The sequence below is a fragment of the Poeciliopsis prolifica genome, unplaced genomic scaffold, assembly GCF_027474105.1.
Source record: "Poeciliopsis prolifica strain line A6 unplaced genomic scaffold, Auburn_PproV2 SCAFFOLD076, whole genome shotgun sequence".
Classification (NCBI taxonomy): Eukaryota; Metazoa; Chordata; class Actinopteri; order Cyprinodontiformes; family Poeciliidae; genus Poeciliopsis; species Poeciliopsis prolifica.
The window spans coordinates 465,040-488,777 of record NW_026562451.1 but is presented as its reverse complement, the minus strand read 5'-3'; the positions used below and the strand labels follow the sequence as shown (position 1 = coordinate 488,777).

Below are 23,738 nucleotides of genomic sequence, written 5' to 3'. Positions count from 1 at the left end.
GCCTCCGTTAAGATCCTTGGTCATGAGTCGATAATAAGAATGAGACTGGACAAAGGTCCATTTCACATTTCTCAAAAAATGCATTTATTCCCAAAACAAATGTAGGAATTTTCTGGAAGGCACCTCATTTTCATTAATCAGTGAAAAAATCATTAGAAAACTGCCTGTAGAATTAAAAAATAGAACAACACAAGCAGTTATCACTGTACACGTAAAATCACACTGAGAAAATATTTAATATGCATTTCACCTTCTCTCCTTCAGTTTCTCCTGCTAAGAGTTTACCTTCAGCATTAGTTTTTTTTCCCATAAAGCTTTCCTGTGTTCTTGTTTCATTCCTCTTCTGGTTTTTATTTAAGAACATGTCGGTCTTGTGTGTTTCTTGGCACAGTGTTCAGAAGTAAGAGGAACTTACTATCTTTTTGTCGACTCCCTGGAACCTTCAGAGATACTCATCAGTTTGTCTGCCTTTCTTCAGTGGGGAGACATTGGTGAAAAGAGTAAGGGGTTATCTGCACATGAACACACTGAAAATAATTTTCTGTGTAGTTTCTGTAAGAAGCTTAACTTACTTGTGTGCTGTGTATATCAAGTTGTTGCTAAAAGAAAAATCATAGTTTGTGTTGCATTAACATTTTGTAACTTAGATTTACAAAATGTAAATGTAACTGTACAACCATTATATTGGAAATGCTTTCCATTTCAGCATGTCCTGTTGAGAAAGCGACATTTGGAATACACAGGTGTGCAGCGCTTCTTATTCAACCTCAGTCCTGGACATCCCTGCAGGCTCAGCTTCCAGTTCTCACTATCAAGACCACCTTCTCAAAGGCAGCTATTCTTAACTTGCCAGCAGGGTAGGACTCATTTGTTAAAACTGCAAAAAAAAAATATATATATTTCCACTAAAAAACATGAAAGCATTTGCTCTCATTTGCATCAGTTAAGAACTTAATTTATTGGAAGATTATGTTTAAAGATTCCACATACAATTGTTCATCTAAACAAAATAAATAATAGTATGATAGCCATATTTCAAATGAATATTTCTTATTTCCTACAGCGGTAAATAAGTGGTTCATTATTTCCCTTTTGTGTGTGTGTTTACAGCCATTGAAAAACTTACAAGTGGCTCTTATAATGTGAACACATATTTTCACAATACAGTAGTCCTGAAAGGCAGCAAAAAATTATCTGTCCCTGTCTCTATTAATGGCAATAGTTTGGCCTAGAAGGAGAAAGCCTAGTTTCTGGGGTCAGGTGCAAGTGTGCAGCAGTGCAATTACTGCTGAGCCATAATCATGCACAACACTCAATTGACAATGCCCCATAATACTTCCACTCCTTTTTTGTTATGAAATGTACTCCCCTAACACATCTTTGTTCTACTCTTTATTCTTTTCCACTGTTTTTTGTTTTCTTCTTTTTAGTTTCTGTAGCCCTAGCCAAGCTTTGATTCACTGCTCACCCATTTACTAAATTCTGTGATTGCTGAATTGTATAAAGCTAATGGGTCATGGGTAGCAGAATTCCACACTTCAGACCCTGTGAACTCAGCTGGGCATTTGGCAGACAGACTTTGTTAGTAGAGCACTCTTGACCAGTCGACCCACTGATCACCACAGAGAAAAATGGAAACATGCAGTACCGTTTCCAAGAATGCTGTGAATCTGTCTAAAATACTCAGGGAAATTTAAATATAGGCTTCCTACCCAGTGTTCAAAAGTATTAAATTAGCTTCTGATCATTTTCAATCATTGGTTATGTATGATAATATATGATGATTGGAAAAAAAATTGTATAGAAGATGCTCGGATTATCAGATGTTTTTCTCTGGAGCATAAAGAAATGTTTAATAAAAAAAATAAAGTAGAAAGGTGTAAAGTAAAACAACAATGGTAAACTCAATACTAAATTGATTTTGGGTTGTATGTAATACTGAATAATCCAGTCCATATTTATAATAATGAACATTTTACATTTTCACACCTTTCGGTAAAATAGAAATGATGTGAGAAAAAGAGAATAGGGGAAAACAAATACATTTGTCACTTTGCCCAATAAGAAGCCAAATTGCATATTGTCTCATGTGGAACATTCAGATAATAAAACTACCTACGTACATTTTTACTTGTTTGAAATATTGTAAAATGTATTGAATAAATGGTAGCAAACGTCCTTATAGTCTGTTTAGTCAACAGTGTGAGCTGCAAAAATGTATTTTAAAAATGTATTGTGTCACTGTCATTTCTCAGGCGCAATGTGTTTTGCCTCCATGTCCGTGCGACTCTCGGCTACCACATCCACCTGAGCAGTGAGACTCAATTCATGTTAGGAGATGAAGAAACCATTATGCCCGCCCTAGTAAAGGTGACTCAAAACTGTTAACAGCTGATCATGTTGGTGGTTCTGGTGGACAATATAGTATCTTTGACTCTACACAGAGTATTTTTATTTCCCTTTTGCTGGACAAATCCACTGACTGTATCAGTTTATTTCTGATGTGTGTACATTTGACCTGTTGGATAAGAAAACTGTGTAACCAAAAAATTCAGAAGAATAGAAATATCCTTTTATGTACCTAGCTGAAGGAGTTCAGTAGTGGGGGAGTTGATGAAAATAAATGAACAAATCTTGTGTTTGTCTAGTTGTCCAAGCGTAAAACAGTATTTTGTTGCTGAACTAAAGAACACGTTTTCGAACAATATTTTGTATTTTTTGTCAGAAAACTAATTATGAAACAGAGATATAATCAGTGGAATTTGAAACATTATTTCCACTTTTTTTCTTTAAACATTTACTAATATAAACGCTTTCTTTTGAAATATTTTCTCTATTGGAATTACTTTTCTTTTTACCCCTCCAGCTTTTAAAGGTGTACATCTGTCTATATACTTTTCTTCACATTTCATATTAGTCTCTCTATTGCTGATTTATTTATTTTTTTTTGTTTGCCAGCACAGTTTACAGTTTAAACTTCTTTTTTTCTGCTACATTTCTGTATCAATTGCATCAATTTTAGTTTTGTTGAACTGGCAGCAGTAAATAAAAACATATACTATCGTCTTGTCTTAACAGGAAAGTGTTCGCTTCAATGAGCAGGCTTTGACCATATTCAGAGCTTTATCCCGTGTGGTTGCTTCCTTTGCTGATGATCATAAGCTCCCGTCACTCAGAAAAACTCTGGAAAAGATTTATTTCCCCCGAAGTATCATTTCCAAAACTGGGACAAGAAAACACCAAAAGGTAACTTGTGATCATCATGCGACATGAACATAATGCCATGCAGCAATTATCTTCTTGTGCAGCAAATAATTATGGATGATGCAGAGAAACTAGCTAAAAGTGCTATGCTGTAAAAACAGATTTGGTGATGGGACTTTGACTGTCACAGCTAATATAAACGTGTCTTTTTGGTCTATGAACTTTCTCAACATTCTCGTAACTGTAATTGTGCAAAGTCTGTTTTTTTCACTCATTCATGTATGTATTTCTTTCTTTGCGTTTGTTTGCTGGAAACATAGCTGTTTAACTTGGCAGTATGCCACATGTTTCGTGAGGCCCTGGGCAGAAAGCTGACAGCACAGGAGTACTTTGCACTTCAAGCCCTCACTGCCGACCCCTCAATTTGGGCCCCCGACATAGAAGTATCACCTTCTACCCGTAGGTCTCATATTTATGTTGACAAATAAAATGTATACATTTGCATATATTTGTAATTCACAATTATGGCATGCTGTCTTGCAGCTTATATTTGTAGCAGTTGTTATATTTGCTATAATCTGTGGATTTACTCCTAAATCCAGATCTGCTTGAGGGAAACCATTTCAGAATGTAGCATTTCAACTTTTTTTTTCTTTTTCTATAATTTTAACATCTTGGTTTGTTTCTCTCATCGTCCTGTTTCTAGCAATTCCAAAGATCTGTGAAGTATGGGAAGACAGGGAGCCAACAGAGAAAGAAATCCAGGCAGTCACAACTCTGCAAGCTCGATTAAAAGGGTATTTGGTGCGACGGGCACTTAAAGCCTCAAAACCTGGTAAAGGTATGTATAAATATATGAGAAACATGCCTTTAATGGAGAGTAGCTTACATTTTCACCCTTTGTTAAATTTTTCCTGATTTATTAAACTGAGCTGTGAAGCAGAAGAGCCAATAGTGCAGGACCTCCATTTTTACCAAGACACCAAGATAAAGAGCTCTGTAAATGAGGAAATACAGAAAGACATTTAGATAGCTGCTCTCACATGATCATACATTAATACACAGATCAATAGCCACGCTAAGGTTAAATGTCATTGTCACAGGTCCTGAGTGTCTGGACTGCTGTAACGTATTCCAACTCCTTTAATTGAAACTTATTGTATTGTTTAAAATTGTATTATAACTGCAGAATAAAATCAAATGCGCCATTTCAACCAAAGATTGGAATACGCTTCTCAACCAGATGTAGCCTACTCTGTGCAATAATTTTATAATTATCTTTCATTTAAAAAAAAAAAAGACAATCCAATAGCATGCTGCTCCGAATAAGGATAAAGTTTTACTTATGGTTTTATGAGATCTAATTAAGCACATTTCATTCACTGTAGCATGGTAAATGGTCCTGACGTTCCACCGACTGGACCCGATCAGTCGTAACACACCACACACTACAGGATGATTGGTTACAATTGTCGGAAGTGACAATCTTAGAACTCGGAACGTTCTAAGATTGTCATAAAGGCAAAATCGGGGCAAAAAATCATGTAGTGTGAACTGGGCTTTACGACATTTAATTTGAAAAGGTGACCACATAAGGGGCCATGGAAATAACATTGGAGTCTTGGATAAAACAGTATGAGGCATGGTACTGGCAAAAACTTAACCAGATCGTTACAGAAGTGTAAGAATCTGTCATAAATCCTCCACTTCACCTGACAGTAGACATTCAGTTACCAGAACAACAAACAAAATTTCAATTTAATCTAGTGGTTATGTAGTTGCCAAAAGTGGTCTTTGAAGATTTGTTTGCCATTTTCTTGACCCCCATCCATCCCAATTACCAGTTCCAATAAATGCTGGACTGTGTCATGTCATATGATTTTGAGACTCTGGCCAAGTTTATTGCTGAAATTAAATATCTAATTTTTATAAGAATAAGAATATTTCTAAAGGGACTAAAAATGAATAAAAAAATGAAAAAACCCACAGACTGGCAAAATGAGTCTGATTTCCAATTTCTGTGGCCCTGATTGAACTAGCTCATCAATAACAATGGTTTGTGTTTTGCATAAACATCTATTGTATTTCAGCCTTAATAGCAGCTGCTTTTCTTACTTGTTTTTGTGTGTGTGTGCTCTTATGTCATTCAGGAAGAAAAGAAAACGTCCGTGCTTCCAAAATCCTTTTAGATATGTGGCCAAAGATTGAAGCAGATGCAGCAAAACATTCTGCCTTGTTGCTACGGTAAATTAGACAGATTTTTATAATGTGAAACATTATGAGGAATAGAGATACAATGACATTTAATTAAATTCTGTATGTTATTGACAAGTTTATTTAACTAAATTCCATAAGTGTTTATTACATTAATTAATTTCAAACAGATGGATGTTTTCAAGCCTCTATTTCTGTTAATTATGATGACTTTCTGCTTATAGCTTGGGAAAACATAATTATTTACTTCCTGGAAGATTAAATTACTTCTGACTAATAAAAATAACACATATAATAATAATAATAATATTAATAATAATAATAATGTAGGTTACTGAAAATAATGTTTAATACCTGCTTTAAGGTTGTAATTTTTAAATACACTTTTAAACTAGTTTTATGGAAACGCATAGGTTACTCCAATTTACTGAGATATGCATCAATGCTTGACTTTTGTATCTGTAAAAATTTGGAGACAATTACCAACATTAGAGAAAATGTAGCATCATTCCAGCTTCAGTTTTTTGTGAATATTGTGTAGATTGTGTGATCATATACTTTGCCTCTAATCTACCGCATACCCAGAGTTTGCTCCCTCTCCTGGTTGTGGCAGCCTGTGGGGGCCATGCAGGGAGTATTTTCCACATTGTGTTCCATCTTTTCCCAGTGGTACCATCTGCTGTTTATACTCACCCTGTACCAATCAGCTTGCAGCGTCTGTCGAATGACCCGCTGCCCGGGGATGTATATATGTGCATGAACACTGAAAGCTCAGTCGATGTGTGTATGGAGGACAGAGGGGGCATTTTTTTGGCTGTTGTCAACCTTTAAGCATGTGCTTGTCTTAGCTGACAGAAGCATCTACTCCACACTGAGAGACAACAAAACGCCATCTCCTCCTCTCCAGAGTAGCTTTTTATTCATGTGCTATACTTAGAAACTTTCATTCACTTTCTGCTAAGGTGTAAAAATTGATTTATTCTGAGAATAAATTTTTAGAAATTGTGTTGATGAACATTTCTTTGAGTTTTTAAGTATGTTCTGATTTCTGTCTTTCCTGCCCAGATACATTATTGATAATTTAGGGGAGGAACGAGAACTGTACTCCTGTCTGGAGGATGAATCGTCCAGAATCGCCTTTGCTGATTATACCGTCTCTTTCCTGGACACAAACCAGTCCTGGACTTTGGTCTTCAGGTTAGAGAACAATTATATTTTAAAGGCTAGGTTTGTAAATTTAACAGTTTTCTATCAACCTTTAATATGTCTTATATGTTAGGTAATTCAAAATCACTCTGACAAGCCACCACAATGACAATACAGTCAAATGTTTTGGTAGGCTTCACGTTACCTGCTGAAAGTGTAATTTTACCAGATAATTTTTCACTTCCTAAATAAACCAATGTGTCATTCTTATGTAATCCCTGCCAGTCTTTAAAGTCACCAAGACTGATACACAAAAAGATCAATCAATCACCAATCAGTGTCAAGTCAAGCTCAAACATTGGCCAATTCTGGTTGGAGGGCAATTTCTTGTTGCATCTCTAAATTTTGTCTTTTAAAATAATTACTCAACAGCAGAAGTTGTTGTTTATATAGAGAAATATTCATTGTTCCAACGGAGATGCTGCTGGTACCGACGATCTTCTCTCCAGTTCCTAACTGTTGTCTGCATGTTGTTAACAATGACACGGGAGAGGAAATCGAGATGATCAAAGTGCTGCCCCATGTTTATAAACCCAATAAGGTCTGTGGATACATAGATTTGTTCTACCTTCCTCCTCAAAGCACCAGAAAATCTTTTGTTATATTTACATTCTTAATTTTTGTTTTGCAGCTTGGTTATACGTTTGTTGCAGAGGTGGTTAAACCTGGATGCTATCTCAGTGATAGCAAATGGAAGATGCGGTTGATCGGTTTAAAAGAACCACTTCCAAAACTGAGCCGTGAAGTTCCTCTCAATGCGTTCTCAGTGAAGCAATTCCAAGATTATTACATTCCAAGCGACAAAAATCTTATATGTCGGTGAGAAGAGAAATTATGTTAAACTAACAGTTTAAGAAAGTATGGACAGGCCAAAGGTAATACTCGTCTGAAACTAAAAAATAACTCTGATTTTCTGAAAATTTCTTTCAGTTACAGTGTTCAGGTGATGGCAGATGGTATGGGCACAATTCAGTTTGAAACTTCTGACCAAAACGTTTTGATACATTTGTCTGTTCTGGACAAAGAGGAGGAGATGGCTGGCATCACTGGGAGGGGCTTCGTTGTACTACCTGTATTCTTCTTCAAGGCAAACAAAGGTCAACAGTTGGGTAAGTTCAGTACTTTTTGTTCAAATCTTTTGTATTATGAGAAAAAAAATTTGATTCAAGTTCTTCGTGTGGCCGAAAGTTAAAATGTCTCAAATATATTTATATGCTTTTAATGTCTTTTGGCGAGTGTAAAGAGATCAGAGTTTCATTTGAGATTTAAACATCCTAAAGTGATGCATATAAAATTGACTGAAAAGCATAGTGTGACTTGCGTTTTCTACACTCATACACCTAATAAAGCCCACATTAGCAAATAAACATCTTCATGGAGACAAAGGAAACTAGCAAACAGATCAGGGTTGAAGTTATATATATGTTTAAAAGAGCAGTATTATGTAAAATAACCTTTTTTTTAAACTTCACAGCATGTTCTAGTGATATTCCCTCATCAAAAACATACCTGGAGTGCTGCATTGATTCTTTTGATTCTTTAATGCATGCTTGAGAAATCCTTTAATATCCCGTGGCAACCATTCAGCTGTGTAAAACACTTGGGGGAACCGAGGACTAAGCTCCTCCTCAGAGCTGCAGTTTACAATCTTTGAAGTTTCTGCCTCATAGAGCAGCCCTCCCCTGTGACTCCTCCACTCAGCTCCTTCAGACTAGCCAGCAGCAATTAGCAAACACCTGGTGGAACTGCACATTTGCTGAGCTCATTATATTAGCTACTTCTTAGAGCAACACTGTTAAAAATGCTCCTAGAAGGTTAATAGATGAGGGCGTAGTGTTAAAGAGCAGTCCTTTCTTAAAGAGATAGAGGCCCAATTTTAAGGTGTTAAATTACAAAGTCAAATTTCTTTTGGGTTATACTTAAAATATATAACTTTTATAACAACTGAAGGTAACATAGTTACTTGATTGTGCTATTCACCCCGCCAATTAAAATTAATTATGTCACAACTGCAAACCAACTAGCTATGTGTGTAGCTGCACTTTAAAAAAAGACCCAAATGGAGACTCACACTTGTTGAATGAATATGTTGCTATGGTCAACTATTGTGCTTCATCAATTTCTACTTCAGATATAAACTGATGTGAATATTGTGTTACAGCCTCCAAGAGGGGAAGGCGACAAAGCGTAGAAGCTGTAGCTGAAAAATCAGACCTGCCCTCTGACTCCATTCCGGTACAAAGACGTTCTATGCTTGTCCCTCTCACCTAGTTAGTTTCTGCCGTCCATATCAGTTTTACTTACTGCATACTGATTTGTAAGAATGCTCACACATATTGATTTACATTCACCAAAACATACACTATACTGCCAAAAGTAATAGCATACTTTTGCTTAAAGTGCATGCCTGTACAAATAAAGAAATTTTCTCCCCTCCAGTGGAGAAAAAAAAATGTGGCTCTCAAGTTCTGAAACGTTTTTTTCCTTTCACATTCATGATTTAATGTTAACTAACCGGGTCTTTGTTTTTGCTCCCTATGAGATTTTGTCAAAATACGGAATAGCTAAAGTTAAATCTTGTGCTTTAAAGCATCTTTTTTACTGTATCATATGTTTATGCTTATTTTGCTGTATGCTGCATATATCTATGCATCTTTTTTGTAGTGTGTGAAATTCTTTGTTTATATATTGCAATGCTATATTTTTATGTGAATCTTTGCTTATTTGTGTTTCCCAGGATCATAAGTATGTGGTGCAAGCAGAGATGCTCTGTAGAACCTGGCATTTGGATGAAAACCAGCTGGAATTTGTCCATATGCTACAAGAAATGAAGAAGAATGAAATCAGAGGTACATACTACTTAAAAAGTATGTAGATGCCACACCAAACAGCTATTCTCAATAGCCCCTAGCATGGCCAGAACGGCAAATCACTCAAGTGAATCTTGATCTGAACTTGGATCTGGGTTTCTAATTTTAACCATTAGATAAGATCAGTTGGAAAGAAAAAAGAAAAGATATTGGTTTAAATTGAATATAATCCTTTGAACAGTTTGAAGAAAATTCATTGAGTGCAGCTGTGTTGCTGTGAAACAGATCAGCATGGGAAGAGTATGTATGATTGCCTGTGGAAAAAGGCCAATTTGCTGTCATTGAATTCTGACTGCGTTTGTTACACTTGACAATTTTGCTTCCATTTCCAGTTGAAATGTGATGTTCACATACTCTTAATAAAAATATATAAAAAATTTTTTTAGCTGCGTTAGAAACTATTCCAGAATAAATATGCCTCCTTGGTAAATACAGACAAACATATTCCTTCCTTTAAAGTTTTAAATTTATATACATTTTGTTTGATTTTAGTAGAATTGCTTTTAAATTGTTTGCCTCGGGTCAGACATTTTAGGTTTTGTTCCACACGGTTTACACAATTTGCTAGACTTTTTGCTCACACTTCCTCTCAGATCAGGCATAACTGCATTAGGTTTGTAGGCTTTTTTTCCTGAATATTTATGGTCTCTGTCCCTTAATGCATTAGCAAGCAGAAGTAAAAGTTTCATACACCTTACAAGCATAAAACTTGACAACTTTTCTCTAAATAAACATCAGATAAAATGTAAGGTGAAAAAGAGAGTAATTTTCTAAAGTCTGTGTCGACATCTGATTTCAATTGACATTTGATGTCACCCATTTAGACAACGGATGGATGTTAAATTAGATAAACTGAATACATTTGTTTCCAGTATGACTTGCAGTACAAGGTACAACTATGCTTATGAGCAACGCTAAAATATATGTATTTTATTATTTGTTCAAAGAGTGGGATCTACTACCTTTTCTCAACTCAGCTTATCATCTTAAAATATGCTAAATATGAGAGCATATTTCAATATTATATCCCTTGTAATATATCATAAAATATTTGTATTTTGTGTAAGAAGTTAATACTACCCCAAAAATAGTATTGACGCAACTTATGATGTATCATCACAATTTCTTTGTTGTTTGATTTAAATCGCTAAATGATTAGACACAATATCACTATTACTTGTCCTATCAAGAATGTTCAGCATTTTGTCACTGAGTTTGTTCATATGTCTATGAAGGGGTCAGTCCTCAAAAACCTCCTGTGTTCTTCAGATAATTTTGTAGAAATGGGTCAATGGGATGTCAAATGAAGTTGGCTCTTGCCCCCTGGTGCCCAGGGAAATATCCAAGCAGAAGACTGGATTAATTTCACCCAGTTTAACTCTGTCTCAGTGGTGGAACTGTGCCCTTGATCATGCTCCCATCACGCTACACAAATACACATGTAGTGCATGCCATGCAAAGCTTTTAAGCCTAATTTACAAGTTATCTAACATGATGCAATTAAAACACTGCACTGTGTTTGGCACATACACAATATTATGTGTCAACTATGTATTCTTTATTCTCCATTAAAACAGCCACCAACAATAATTGCACTTACTGAGGACTCTGGAACTTTTACCATGAAAACACAATTTTAGCTGAAACTAATGCTTTAACAAACCCACAGTTATATTTATTTTGCAACAATGCACATATATTTAGATACAATAAGAGCAACAAATTTCTACAGCCATAGGAGAATTTATCAAAGTACTTCAAAAAGAGAATGTCAAGACAGCTAAATGATGATTAAAATTCTAGGATTCACTGCATTGAAACTTGGAAGACAGTTAGTTTTAGCTTTTGAAGTGCAACAGTGCCATCTAGCATACATGTGATTGCACAACACATGTTAGTCATTCTCCTTTACTTGTTTAAACAAGACTGAAAAACTATTTTTATTAGGAAATGAAAATGACTTTTTTAAATGCTGCTGCTTCTTTTCATCTTAGAATATCTCATTGAAAAAGAGCAAACAAAAATTGTAAAATGTAAAAATAACAGTTTAACATTGAATTAAAAGGGTTTGCAAAACAGTCCAACCTGTTGTAAAATATTTCTATTTTCTAAAGCTTCGAAGCATTTTCTTGGACTGCTTGTTCTTAAGCTAATGTTCAAATGACATCAGGCAAAATAAAAAAAAAAAAATGTTTTCCTACTCTCTTTAACACTCAGTGTTCAAGCCTGGAGATATTAAGTCTTCGTCTAGAATCGGCATATCAGGCCAGAATGGTACCAGGCCTGAAACACAAAAATCGAGCCGAAAAGGTGAAGCTGAGAGGCACAGAGGAAAGAGTACTGTCTCCATATCTGTTTCCAAGCAAGAATCGGTAATGTATCACAAAATTTATCTTAAGCCAACAAAATAGTCACAATGTTGGGCAGATCATATTTATTCATTTTAAATCTGTGAGGTAGAAGAAGGTTGTCTGACAATTGTTACTGTTTAACTTAATTACTAGTAATATAACATAACTAGAATTAATTTCTAATTTAAAAAAAGCATTATAAATAGCAGAACAATGACCTTCAGTTTGTGCTTGTTGAGGTGAGCATGATCTTTATCTTGTTTGTGTTTGTACCTCTGCATAGAACCTGGACCTGACTAAGCCAAATTACACACTGCGTGTCGCCATTGACCAGAGCAGCCCAGAGAGAATTGAAGTAAAAAGAGATACAGAGAGAATTGACCAGATTAAATCTATGAAGAAAGCCTGGGAAATGACCGATCCAGGGCGTTTTGAAAAGGTAGCCCAGATAACCCAGAGAGAGATTTCAAATCCAGTGATAATTTTAATTCCTACCACAAATGAAAATATGCATTATTTGCTCATACATATGGACTGCTAGAGAGACGATGTTCTGTTGTTGTAGGCTTCTCAGTCTCGCCTCCAGTTCCTCAAACAAGTTAAGCAACTGGAAGGTGGTCAACCTGCTTCACCTGAAAGAAGTAATGGCATTATTCTACAAAGACTTAAAATGATTTATTTAGCGTTTTTGTCTTCTATTCTTTTAAATAAAATGATTTAATTCTTTGCAGCTTCACCGGTCTCTGATCAAGTTATCCAGCCCAGGCCATCCAGCAGTGAAATGATCACCCCAGCTACGCCAGATCTGTACTCACGGTTCAGTCATTTGTTCAGGTCTGCTTTCGCTCTTTTTGCTTCTCGATTGCAGCTCACACTGTTTCTACTTGCAGTTGCAGATGTACTAAGACTTCATTTTAGAGAGGGATATTTTGTGTTTAGACATTGATGTTCCAGGTTACGTAATGCATTGTAGAAACATGCATTTTTGTAACAAAGAGTGGATTAAAAGCTACCCAAAAAACTTTGAGTAATTTCCCTTAAGTGAACTTAGCTCTTATTAGTGCAGTGAAGAAAGATGTCCCTTGACTTTTCCACATCTTGAAAGGGCAGTACATCCTGTCCAGAGGGCAAGTTTTGAATAATTGCTTATGAATCAACTAAAGAGTGGTGGTTATTCACACAGCTTGGTCCTAGCTTTGTTATTTTTCCACATTTACTATGTGTGATTAGTCTCAACCTTCAAATAACACCTTAAATTAGATGAATATTGCCGTTAGTCATAGTCAGTATTTTTAAGAGTAAAGTCTTCACCTGAGTTCCCACTGGATCTCCCACATGCCTTCTTTCATTCCCTCTCTTCAGCTCTCCCATTGTCCATCCCTCTACAGGACAAATGAGATAATATTTGGGTCTGTTAATTAGAGAGCTATTTTCGAACCCCAACGAGTTCGTTGCTCCAAAGAGATGTGCCCTTTTTCAGTCACCTTTCTTATCCTCTTGTGACACTTGCAAGTGTGTGTGACCAGGTGTGTTACTATGTCCAGGCACGTATGACTGGAGACACCTTTTCCAGCAATTTTAGAAAAGATAGTGATCCAAAGCAGTGGTCCTTGAGAGGCATCGGTTGAAACCAGCGGTGCACAAATCGTACATATTTGTGCGACAGGACACTGTGTTATACTAATTCAGACTTAAGCAATTTCTCACACCGTGACAAAGATACAAGAAGGCTTTTGCTCATTTACCTTTGCTGACTTTCTCCTCCCCTCAGGTTAAAATAGCCATTTGCATGGGAAAAAACATTTATAGCGTGCTCAATAAATTTGATGTGAATAAATGAGGATGTCATTAAAATGTTCAGTTATTTTAGTAATTTGAACAATTCAAAGTAAATTAAATCAAGTAAAAATGCAGTCCTAAAGTTATCCATGTACTACTTATGCTATACAGTGTTGTCCCACTATTTGCAGAACTTTAATTGGGTTTCCTATTTTTTCACAACTGTAAGTCAGCCATTAAATTATAGATGTCATGGTTTGTTGGTGTGTGTTGGGTTTTGATTCTGCTTCCTCTGTGTCCAGTTTGTTTTAGCGCCACCTTCCCTCTGTTCCCTGCTCAGCATTTTCCTCAGCTGTTCAGCTTCTCCCTGATTATGAATGGTTTCCACACATTTCCTGTGTATTTAATGTCTCTTCAGTTTCTTTTCTGCTGCCCTGCCTGTGTCTACTTGTAAGCTTTGTCCTTTGTACATCTTTGAAATTTACTGTGTTGCTCCTGAGATCTTACCTGCAGTTTTTTCCTCCATGAACCACAGCTGTCTGTGTAATTAGCTAATTTGCACTTATTTTTTTCCCCTTTCAAATCTTCAATCTGTCCTTTTCGTATTAATGCTCCTTGTCACTTCTTGTTCACAGATGGACATATAATTCCACATCTTTTCCACATTCTGTAAATAAGGATCTATAAATATGCTAATGTAACTCATCCGTATATTTGCCTATCAATAGAAGACTGCCCTCTTTCCTTGCTTTTCTACTTAGTTTTATTTCTGGGTAATTCAGCTGTACATATCTAAAGTACAACTCTAAATTACAACGGAAGTGTTAATGGTTCCACTTTTGGTTGCTCTGCACAAAATTAAAAACACAGTATACATTTTGAGAACCATTTCAGTCCAGCTAAAACTGGCTATTGTGTCATTTAATGAACCTTGAGACATTATACAAGACATATCCATCACATGCTGATGCAATGAAAATTACCCAAATGACACTTCAATATGGCAACAATGACCCACTATTCAGACACTGTGCCTGCACTAATGAAAATGCACTGACCTTTGCATGGTGAATGGTGGAGCAGCTCCAATTGATGGCAGTTCCACTTTTTATCAGACTCATAGAATTTTTATCCTCAGCTGGTCAAGTAATCTTTAATTATGTTACAAAAAAATAAAAAAATCAGTCTTTTTAAACGCTGAAATTTCCATAATATTGATCCAAATGGCATGCACTATACAAAGCAAAAGCAACACATTTTTTGTTTCTTCATAATTTCAGGATTAGATGCATATAAAATAATTTTTGATATGCCAAAATAAGAAATAGTGACTTGATGTCACATGAAAATAAAGTGCACAGCCTCAATTGCGGGGACCAAATCAGGGCATGCTGGATTGACACGTGCCTTGAGTTTGACACGTGCTGTAGAGAAAACTATTGTACAATTTGAGCTTTTTTTTGGACATGAAGGACTCAGCCTCTGGAGTTTGGACAATGTCACATTAAAAAACGTTTTGCCGTGCACTGTCAATGAATACATTTGAGCCAAAATGTGCTACTTACTCATGAATGTTCATTCTGAAAGGTTACATCTCTGAAAGATGTGAAACGTGAACATGTCTGTTAATTGTGATGCACACATACGTGCTTGCAATGTTTTCAATAAGGCTTTCTGCTTGGATGCAGACGCCAGAAAGATATTCCAGAGCTATTGGACCCAAAGGGAGAGGAGGCCAGGGAGGCGAAGCTTTATGACAAGATCCACAACTACCGGATGGCCCGTGAAAGCATTATGGAGCACTACAGGCAGCACATGATGGAACAATATGAGCTAAAGAAGCGTCACCTTGAGACGTATGAGAAAGTGCTGGTCAGTGAAATGAATACAAGTGTCATCTGTAATTATTTGAAAAAAACAACAACAAAAAAAAAAACAATAATGAGCTAAGTTTACTACATCTATCACTGGTTTGACATCTTCCAATCATTTGTTTCTCTCTGCTTCCATTTTGTGTGTAGGAGACCAGCGAGAAATTATCTGAAGATTACAAAGAATTTTGCAACCGTCTGCTATCGCTGATAAAGGAGCAAGAAGTGAAACCAGCTCAGGAGGAGGCTGAGATGCCAGCTCCACCCACTCCTTCATCTGGCAAGAAAGGCAAAAAGAAGAAGTAATCAGTGACTTTGATCTTCAATCTCGGTTCAGCTCAACGAGTTTACTGAAGAATCCTAATTTTATTTGTTGTCTGTTCTTTATGGCACAGTGCCAAACTAGAGGTTTTGTTGCACATTTATACTATTTTATGACTTTAAACTTTACTTAAACTGCATTCTGCAGTTGTTTATGGATGTTTGTTATGGTATGCGGGTGCAGCGATTTGATTATCATTGGAAGGTGAATTTATTTGAATAATTCAACTCAAAAAGTAGAACTTTCATTACACAAAATATTAGAAATTCTGTTAAATCTGGTTATTTTAGCTTGCAGGTGTTGAAACCCCCCCAAAATTGTTTCTTAGAAAATGTAATTTTGTAATTTTTTGATAAAGAAATGTTGGCCTGCTCTTTATATGTACTTAATATGTGAATGGACTTAGTTTTTCTGAGTGCAGTGTGGTACCTCAGCATCAAGGTGTTCATCCTGTGCCTATGCTGAGATATTGAGGAAGTCCAGGAGACTTTACTGGTGACCTTCAAGTCATCTGTATCAATGAGTCTGTGTCTCTCATTTTACTTTCTTACTCCAGACTTCGAGAATGTTAATTTTTCTGATGAACTAGTTTTTAGGTTTTCATTAGCTGTAGGCTTTATCCATCCAAATTTACCATCTAAAATTATGCCATATTTATGAGTTTCACATTTTGAGTGGAGTTACTGAACTAAATTAACTTTTCAATTATACTTTTATTCATCTGAAAGTTTTTATTGTAACAACATATTTTTTTCAACTTGTATTTAATAATTTAGCATGAATAAAGTTTATAATGCATAATTCTAATATTTTTCTACCCAAATCATCTTCAGCTCTTGTTCTGGATTTTGTCATGAATAACTATCCAAGATTGAGACAGTATTACCATAAGTAATAAGTTTTTTTTTTTTTTAATTCTAAAATACAAAATATTTTACATTACATCAACATGTCTGGTGAAGCTTGTTAAACCTCACTTTCATTTACAAACAGGAAAAAAAAGCTCTTAGTAGCTTTGATTTCTTCTTTGGATCCCCTTGTTTTTCTTTTGAGTCTGCCAGAATGCCTAGTGTGCCTATCAGATTCGGCTAATCTTTTGTTTGGATGAAGGTCATTGTATTGACTGTCTGACTCGAGTCTTGTTGAATACAGCAGACCTCCCACAAGCTGAGTGCCACTGATTGATTGGTCAGTAGATAAACTGTAGTCTCTCTGAAACTTGGCACAGTCACATTCTGCAAGATAATGTGAGGCTTGAGAAAAATATGGCAGAGAAAACCTCAGGGTGAATGTGTTGCATTTTCAAAACCTTATAAAAGTATTCACACCCCCAAGACTTTTAAACATTTTAGCAGATTAAAACTGTAAATGTCAAAGTAGTCCATAATTAGAAAGTGAACATCATCCCTGTATGGATCAGTAGTTTGCATATTCACCTTTAACTGCAAATACAGCTTCAAGAATTTTGGGGTTTGCTGTCTGCTGGTTTTAGACATCTAGAGACAGAAATTACATGTCTGTTAAAAGCTATGCAGAACTTAAAAAAAACCCAAAATTAAACATGGACACAATCACACACGGCTATTAAAGGGTCAAGCAGAGCCTCTAATGACTTCATAACAAATATATTTTTTCCCTTATTTTTTAAGTGAAGCAAATTAATATTAGTGGTCTGTTTAGTATTTAGAGTGCATGCGGGTTTTCTTTAACAGATTCGGCTGACAAATGAGAATGAAAATTGGAAATGAAAGGAAGGATGATGCCATCTAGTGGCTACCTTCATTAATAAATTGTCATTAACATGTCTGCTACTTATTCACTTGTTGTCTGAAGGTTATGTTTGGATTATGCTGTGTATGTATTTGTATGGCATGTGCGTAATAGAGCAGAGTTATCTTTATTTTCCCACAGTTCCACTGCTATTCTCATTCAGAGCTTCTGAATTGTGTGTCTGACAGTGCACAGATTATTCCCAACAAAAAGTTGAGGCTTTTTAAGGTGGATGACTTCAAGTGCACACAAAAAAGTGTTATAAAGATTGCATTGCTTCAAATTTTAGCGTAGTTTGAATACATATGTACCCATGCACGGAAGTTTGACCTCTCTTTATCTGCAGCTACCTGCAGTAGTGTTGGCATGTGAGGATTGTTATGAGCTGTGTGTCAGAGCTTACTGAGTCAACCACAGTTTTTTTTTTTTTACCTGTCTACTGTAACTGCACGACAAAACAAATGCTGAAAATCTTGCTTGGTGCATGTCTGCAGCGCTCTCGTTTTCCCCAGCTCACTGCTCCTGTTGAAAACAATTAGCCAGTCCGTTATGTCCACCCTGCACCTAAATCTTGTTTTCATGAGTGTTTGCATGCTGCAGCATTTTGCCTGCTATGAGAGAGAGAGAGATCTTCTGTCTCTCTAAGTGGCAGTGACGTGTGTGTATTAGCGGAGAGGCTGTGTGTTAATTGGCAGCTGTTGGCTTGAGGTTTGATGCAAATGCGTTGTGAGCGTCACAGGAACTCCAGTTTAACCTTGAAAGCAAGAGGACACACAGCAACTCGCTCTATGGGTGTGTGAGAGAGTGAGAGAGACTTCCCACAAGTAATGAGAAAATATTTGATTCTTAAATGGACCCACGTTGTAGATGGATGATGAAATTAAGTGAAAGTAGATACACATTCCTGGAGTGCTGGGAAGACTCTCTCCATTGTCTGGGCAATAATTCAAGGATGCTTTAATAAGCTTTCTTCTTGCTGCTTTAGTGAATGATTAAAGAGTATTGGTTCTTATAACATATGCTTATTCTGCAAAATAAAAAAAATACTTTATTAAACACAGGGGGAATTTAAATAATTAATCAAATAAATTCAACTTGGAATAGGTTATACTTGCATTAGCTCTTGCATGCAGCTGCACAACTTCATTTCTGACATTTCAAGTGTTTTCTTGAGTTGTGTGATCCTGAATATTCACCAATGTTGGCTGAAACACAGAGACCTTCACAGAATAGTTATCTTCTGAGCAGAATTAAAATATATATATATAAATGTCCTCTTCTTTCCTCATCACAATTATTCCATATTTTATAAAATAAATGTTTTTTCTGAGACAAAATAAGAAGTTGAATGGGAGATAAGTACTGTAGTAAGGCAAAAAAAAAAAAACATGCATGCCACTGTGGTTTTTGTTTCATCTGATTTCAGCATTTCTATTTGTTTGTCTTATCTATCTCCAGGTAGTAATTAAAACAACACAACTTTATTAAATTTTATTTGCTGGCGTGTTGGACAATCATTATGAGATACATTAGGAGATCGACTCCACCATTACCACCAATACATACACATATGGAATAAAATATGGTCAAATTTAAATTATTCATTATAACCACTTGGTTATCAGCACTCTCACTCCTTGCATAACTAAACAAAAACTCCTCATCTGTAGACCGGATGTCCCCCTGATGAGTCACTGTGTGTTTAATACATTGTGTGATTGTCTTTAGTTGAAAGAAGTGAAGCAGAGTGCACAGCTGTCCTGCTGCGACAGCTAAATCCACCTGTCAACATCTCAGCCATGGAGATTCACTATTAGAAAATGTACATGTGTCCACTTATTTCTCATTCAGTCTTTCAAGCTGTGCAAAGAAGATGCAGCTGTTTGTTCGGCGTCACCTCCTTCCTCCACATACACTTTATACCTTTTCTCAGCACGTACATAATCACATATAAACTAACCCCAGTACTGTCAGATAGTGAGAGGTGGACAAGGAGTTCTTTTTTGCATATTGACTCAACATTCTATAGCATTGTGTTGTTGTCTCTCCCTCTGGAACTGAATGTCTCCCGAGATCTGTCCTCTGAGCTTCCTATGCTGATAAAAGACAAAGCAGCGCGGCTTAGGGAGCGAGAAGTCTGTGTTGTCACAGCTAAGACTCAACTCACACGACAAAGAAGAAAAGGCCAAGCCTTTGTGTTTTTCAAATGATAAGGCTAAAGTGGTAAAAGGTGAGAGCTCAGAGAGTAATGCCCAAGCTTTGCTGCAGTAATCGATGCTCCCCTGAAACTTCCACCTCACGAGAAATGTGCTTTCATGTCTTCAGAGGACATTACATTGACTTACTATCATTTCTCAGTCTCTTTAACCTTTACTTTTAAGTAGCGTTCCAGTTCAACCAGATCTCAGTTTCTCGGGAAAGTTTTATTTCTAATCCTTTGTGTGAGGAAAAAACAAATGTACAGAAGTAGATTTAACAGTTTTAGATTTTAAAAAATATGTATTTGACATTTTACAGACTCAATTGACTGGTACATATGGCTTGTAAGGTATTCTGCAGTTGCTCCAACCGTCTCAAAAATGTATCATCTTATTCTAATCATAAACCTAAAACCAAATCTTCACTCTCATAAACCACATGTAACTAGTGAAGAGCCCACAGCTGGAAGCAATAAGGAATGAAAGTTCACCTTGAAACACATATAAGACAAAGTTAGTTATTTACATCCCATCCCTGGAGGCTGTTTGCCACCGCGCTCTGAGATGGAGCCTGCTGCCTTGCTGTCTCATTATTTCTCACCATTATCTGACTTGTTTTACTGCTACTACTAATGTCTGACTCCATCAAAGCTCAGCAAGAGTCATCTACCCTGTCAGATAACACAGAGTCTATCGCTGTAGATAAGCGACAGAAGTGAAAAATCAACAAGCCTGTAAAAGAAAAAAAAAAAGCTTAAAAATTGTGAGGTTCTCTTAAACTAAACCTGTTCTGATAATTAAAAGATTAACAGTTGTACCACTTCAACTTTTTCACATTTTTTTCCACAACTTAGATTTAGGTGGACATGGGCAAAAGTTCCACTTGGAAGTTTGTGAACAACTATTTTATTTCACTCTGGCTGTCACTTAATAATTCCTCCGAGCTACCAGTTCATTAGAGGTCCAAAGGAAGAAGCCTTCTATTTGCAGGTCAGACCATGTCAATATTTAAGCATGGCTAAGAAAGCACATGTTGAGGCAGATTTATAAACTGTGCCTGAGCCTGTGTACGCACTTCAGGACTCTACACTGGCAGCAGCGCAGAGAGGCAAGTCCCTATTCAGAGCAAAGGCTTAGGTTGACATTTACACCAGAGGGGATCAGAGGAGGGTGTGTATGTGTGGGAATGCTGTCATGTGAGGTGTGGCAGTGAAATGATGGCCGCTAATGCTATAATTCCATTTTAATGAAGAACTTTTTTCCCTCCTTCCCTTCAGTTTACTCTCCCTCTAAGACTGCACATCACTGCACAACACGACAGACGTTTATTATTAAACTGTAATGTCCATATGAAACATGGTGCTGTAGGCACTGTAGCTCAATTGGTATATTTTTATCTATTCCTCATTGTTGGTCTGTCTCCCTACTGAGAATTATTGTGTATGTGACTTCCCTTATGCTGTTTAAATATGGAGATTTTCAATACCATCCAATAACTGCATTTTTGTCAGGTTATTTTAGCATACATATCGTTCCAGCGACAGACAGCATAAGAAAAGTTTTCATGCTAAGTTGATTGTATCTGGTGCTCAACCCTGTGAGGGTTGTTTTCATTTTATGTTTCTTCTTCTACATGTGGAAGTGTTCCTTATTTGAAATTAAACCAGATGTCTGACTTGGCTGTTCAAGAAAACTCACTTTTAAGAAACGAGGAGCTCCCGTGTTCCAGCAGCATTATTGACATAACTATCTTGTTGCAGGACGATGCACTCTTCGATGAGTTTGGAGAAACGTATTGGAAACCAGACAGATGTTTCTGCACGGCTCACAGTTTGTTGGGACAACCTGCCCTCAGCAGTCCTATTATCAATTGGCACACACAAGCTTGAGTTTACAAAGAATCTGATGTAATTTGCATCTTGGTCATGTTTATTCTTCTTGTTGTATCATCTTTCCATTTGACAGACTTTTAAATAATTCTGCAGGATCTTTAGAGTATAAACTTCATAACCTTTGTGTCTTGTAGTTAAACATCTGCATTTCTGTAAACAGGCAGGATGTAGACTTTTTCTAATCTCCTGAAAGGTTCTTCAGTCCTTAATATTGAGGGTAATCTTTGGAGCAATGGCCTGTAATTACCAAGCTCAACAGCTCATTTGTTCTTCTTTGGTTTGCTCGGTGACATTCCGGAGTTTCATTGGGACAGTTTTTCCTCCATCTGATGAACAACAATAATTACAGAAGCAAGGCTTCTGAAGAACTGAAGCAATTAATAACACTTGGATCATCACAGACACCAGGGAAGTTCATTGTTCCAAATATTATGGTGCCCTCACATGGCATTAAAAATTAAACAAAGGACTGTAACGTACACTTATTGGTTTGATTCTAGATTTTTAAATGATGAGCAGAGGGGCAGGTCAAAGAAATTTGTGTCTCTGTCCCAAAAAGTGTAAAAACCATTGTATGGTGTAGACGGCTACAAACATCAGCAAAGTCTTCCTGAACACATTCTTATTTCCTTTATCTCAATGATTGATTATTGAGCTGTACAAAGAAGAAATAAATCACAAAATGTTTTAATACATTAATGCTGTATTAATCGACCAGAATAATTTACCACTGGGCAACAACTTATATTGTGCATCACTAATCCTTCCTGTAGCCAGTGAAATAGTTGGTAGAGTTGGATTGTTTTGCTTAATAAATAAAATCATCACTTGGAATCTGCATTTTCTGCTCTGTTGGGCTACCTTTGTTTGATATTAAAATAAGCAACTTTCTTTTGAACCACTTCAATCATTTGATGTTCCAGTCTCAATGCTCGGCCTTCAACCAGCATGTGGATGAAGCAGGATCTATAGATAGCTGGCTGCACAGATACACACAATTTCCTCAAATAGCATCACAGTGACAGCTTGAATTGCTGTTTAATTGCCTCATGTTGGAGATGATTGCATTAATTCAGCGGTGCAGGCTCAGTTTACACAACAAAGCCTGGAGGTGTTGGGCTGCCAATAAAATAGGAGTCTAAGTTTCATCCCTCTATATTGGATTGTGCAATGGCCTTTGCCAATCACCGGGGATAATTGCTCAGCTTAATTTACCATCAGAGGCCACAGGATGAGAGGAGTCATCCATACGATTGCTCTATTTATGCTCTGCAAGGGAAAAAAAAATAATTAAAATCCCTCAAAATCCTCTTTCAACAGTCCTGAGCTAGATTTCGCAGCAGGGCTGCGTTAGCTTTTGGATTATGTTAACACGTCCTGACAGACCTTCACTTGTAATATGTGGATGAAGGTGGTGCTTCACGTGTCGTCTCACACCAGTCCTGCGGCCCTAGCAAGGTCACTGTGAAATACTGATATGATAAAGTGTGAATTGATTCAAGCTAACACAAACAGCAGGTGGCTGCACAGGAGAGTCATTGATAACCTGCACAGAGCTCCGTATTGATCATTACTCTCTCAGACAACAGGAGCCATGTTTCTGTTGTGCACAGAGATACATAATTGTGTGTTCTCTGGTTTACTTGTATTTAAACTGATAAACACCAAAAAGCTGCTTTGGTTTTAGGGAACAAAGAGACATAATTACTTGCAACATTTTTGGTGTTTGTTTTGGTACAGGAAAAATCCTGTATAAAGTTTGTGGTTGTAATATTACAAAATGTGTAAAAGTTCAAGCTGCATAGATACTTTTGCAAGCCACCGCATTTACTTTTAAATGTAGACAACCCAAAAGAGAAACATTAAACTCTCGATAGCCTCTGACTGACTGTATCGGACTCCTGCCTCTGATTCTGCAGAGCACTAACAGCAGTGGCTGTCTCAAATCACTGAGTCAGTGAAGCTGATCTGAGGCCAGTGCGCTATTCACCTCTCATGCCTCTTCAATCTCCAGATGACTGGTTTAAGTCAACTTAATACCGACTGCGGCTTCTTTCTGAA

The 23,738-nt window shown here is 36.7% G+C and overlaps 1 protein-coding gene across 2 annotated transcripts in view; it reads left to right on the top strand.

The window, feature by feature from the left end:
- adgb (androglobin) overlaps nt 1-16,602 on the top strand; it is a 32,758-nt gene extending 16,156 nt beyond the window's left edge. For both annotated transcript variants that reach the window (XM_055021498.1, XM_055021497.1), the window contains 19 exons: nt 392-500; nt 707-857; nt 2,256-2,370; nt 3,079-3,246; nt 3,525-3,663; nt 3,911-4,045; nt 5,355-5,448; nt 6,484-6,615; nt 7,018-7,165; nt 7,256-7,443; nt 7,555-7,733; nt 8,786-8,859; nt 9,362-9,473; nt 11,712-11,866; nt 12,129-12,284; nt 12,411-12,486; nt 12,577-12,679; nt 15,313-15,496; nt 15,646-16,602. In XM_055021498.1, the coding sequence (XP_054877473.1) occupies nt 392-500; nt 707-857; nt 2,256-2,370; nt 3,079-3,246; nt 3,525-3,663; nt 3,911-4,045; nt 5,355-5,448; nt 6,484-6,615; nt 7,018-7,165; nt 7,256-7,443; nt 7,555-7,733; nt 8,786-8,859; nt 9,362-9,473; nt 11,712-11,866; nt 12,129-12,284; nt 12,411-12,486; nt 12,577-12,679; nt 15,313-15,496; nt 15,646-15,801 (2,574 nt within the window). In that variant the 3' untranslated portion in view covers nt 15,802-16,602. The remainder of the gene's footprint in view (nt 1-391; nt 501-706; nt 858-2,255; nt 2,371-3,078; nt 3,247-3,524; nt 3,664-3,910; nt 4,046-5,354; nt 5,449-6,483; nt 6,616-7,017; nt 7,166-7,255; nt 7,444-7,554; nt 7,734-8,785; nt 8,860-9,361; nt 9,474-11,711; nt 11,867-12,128; nt 12,285-12,410; nt 12,487-12,576; nt 12,680-15,312; nt 15,497-15,645) is intronic.
- Nucleotides 16,603-23,738: the final 7,136 nt, after the last annotated feature.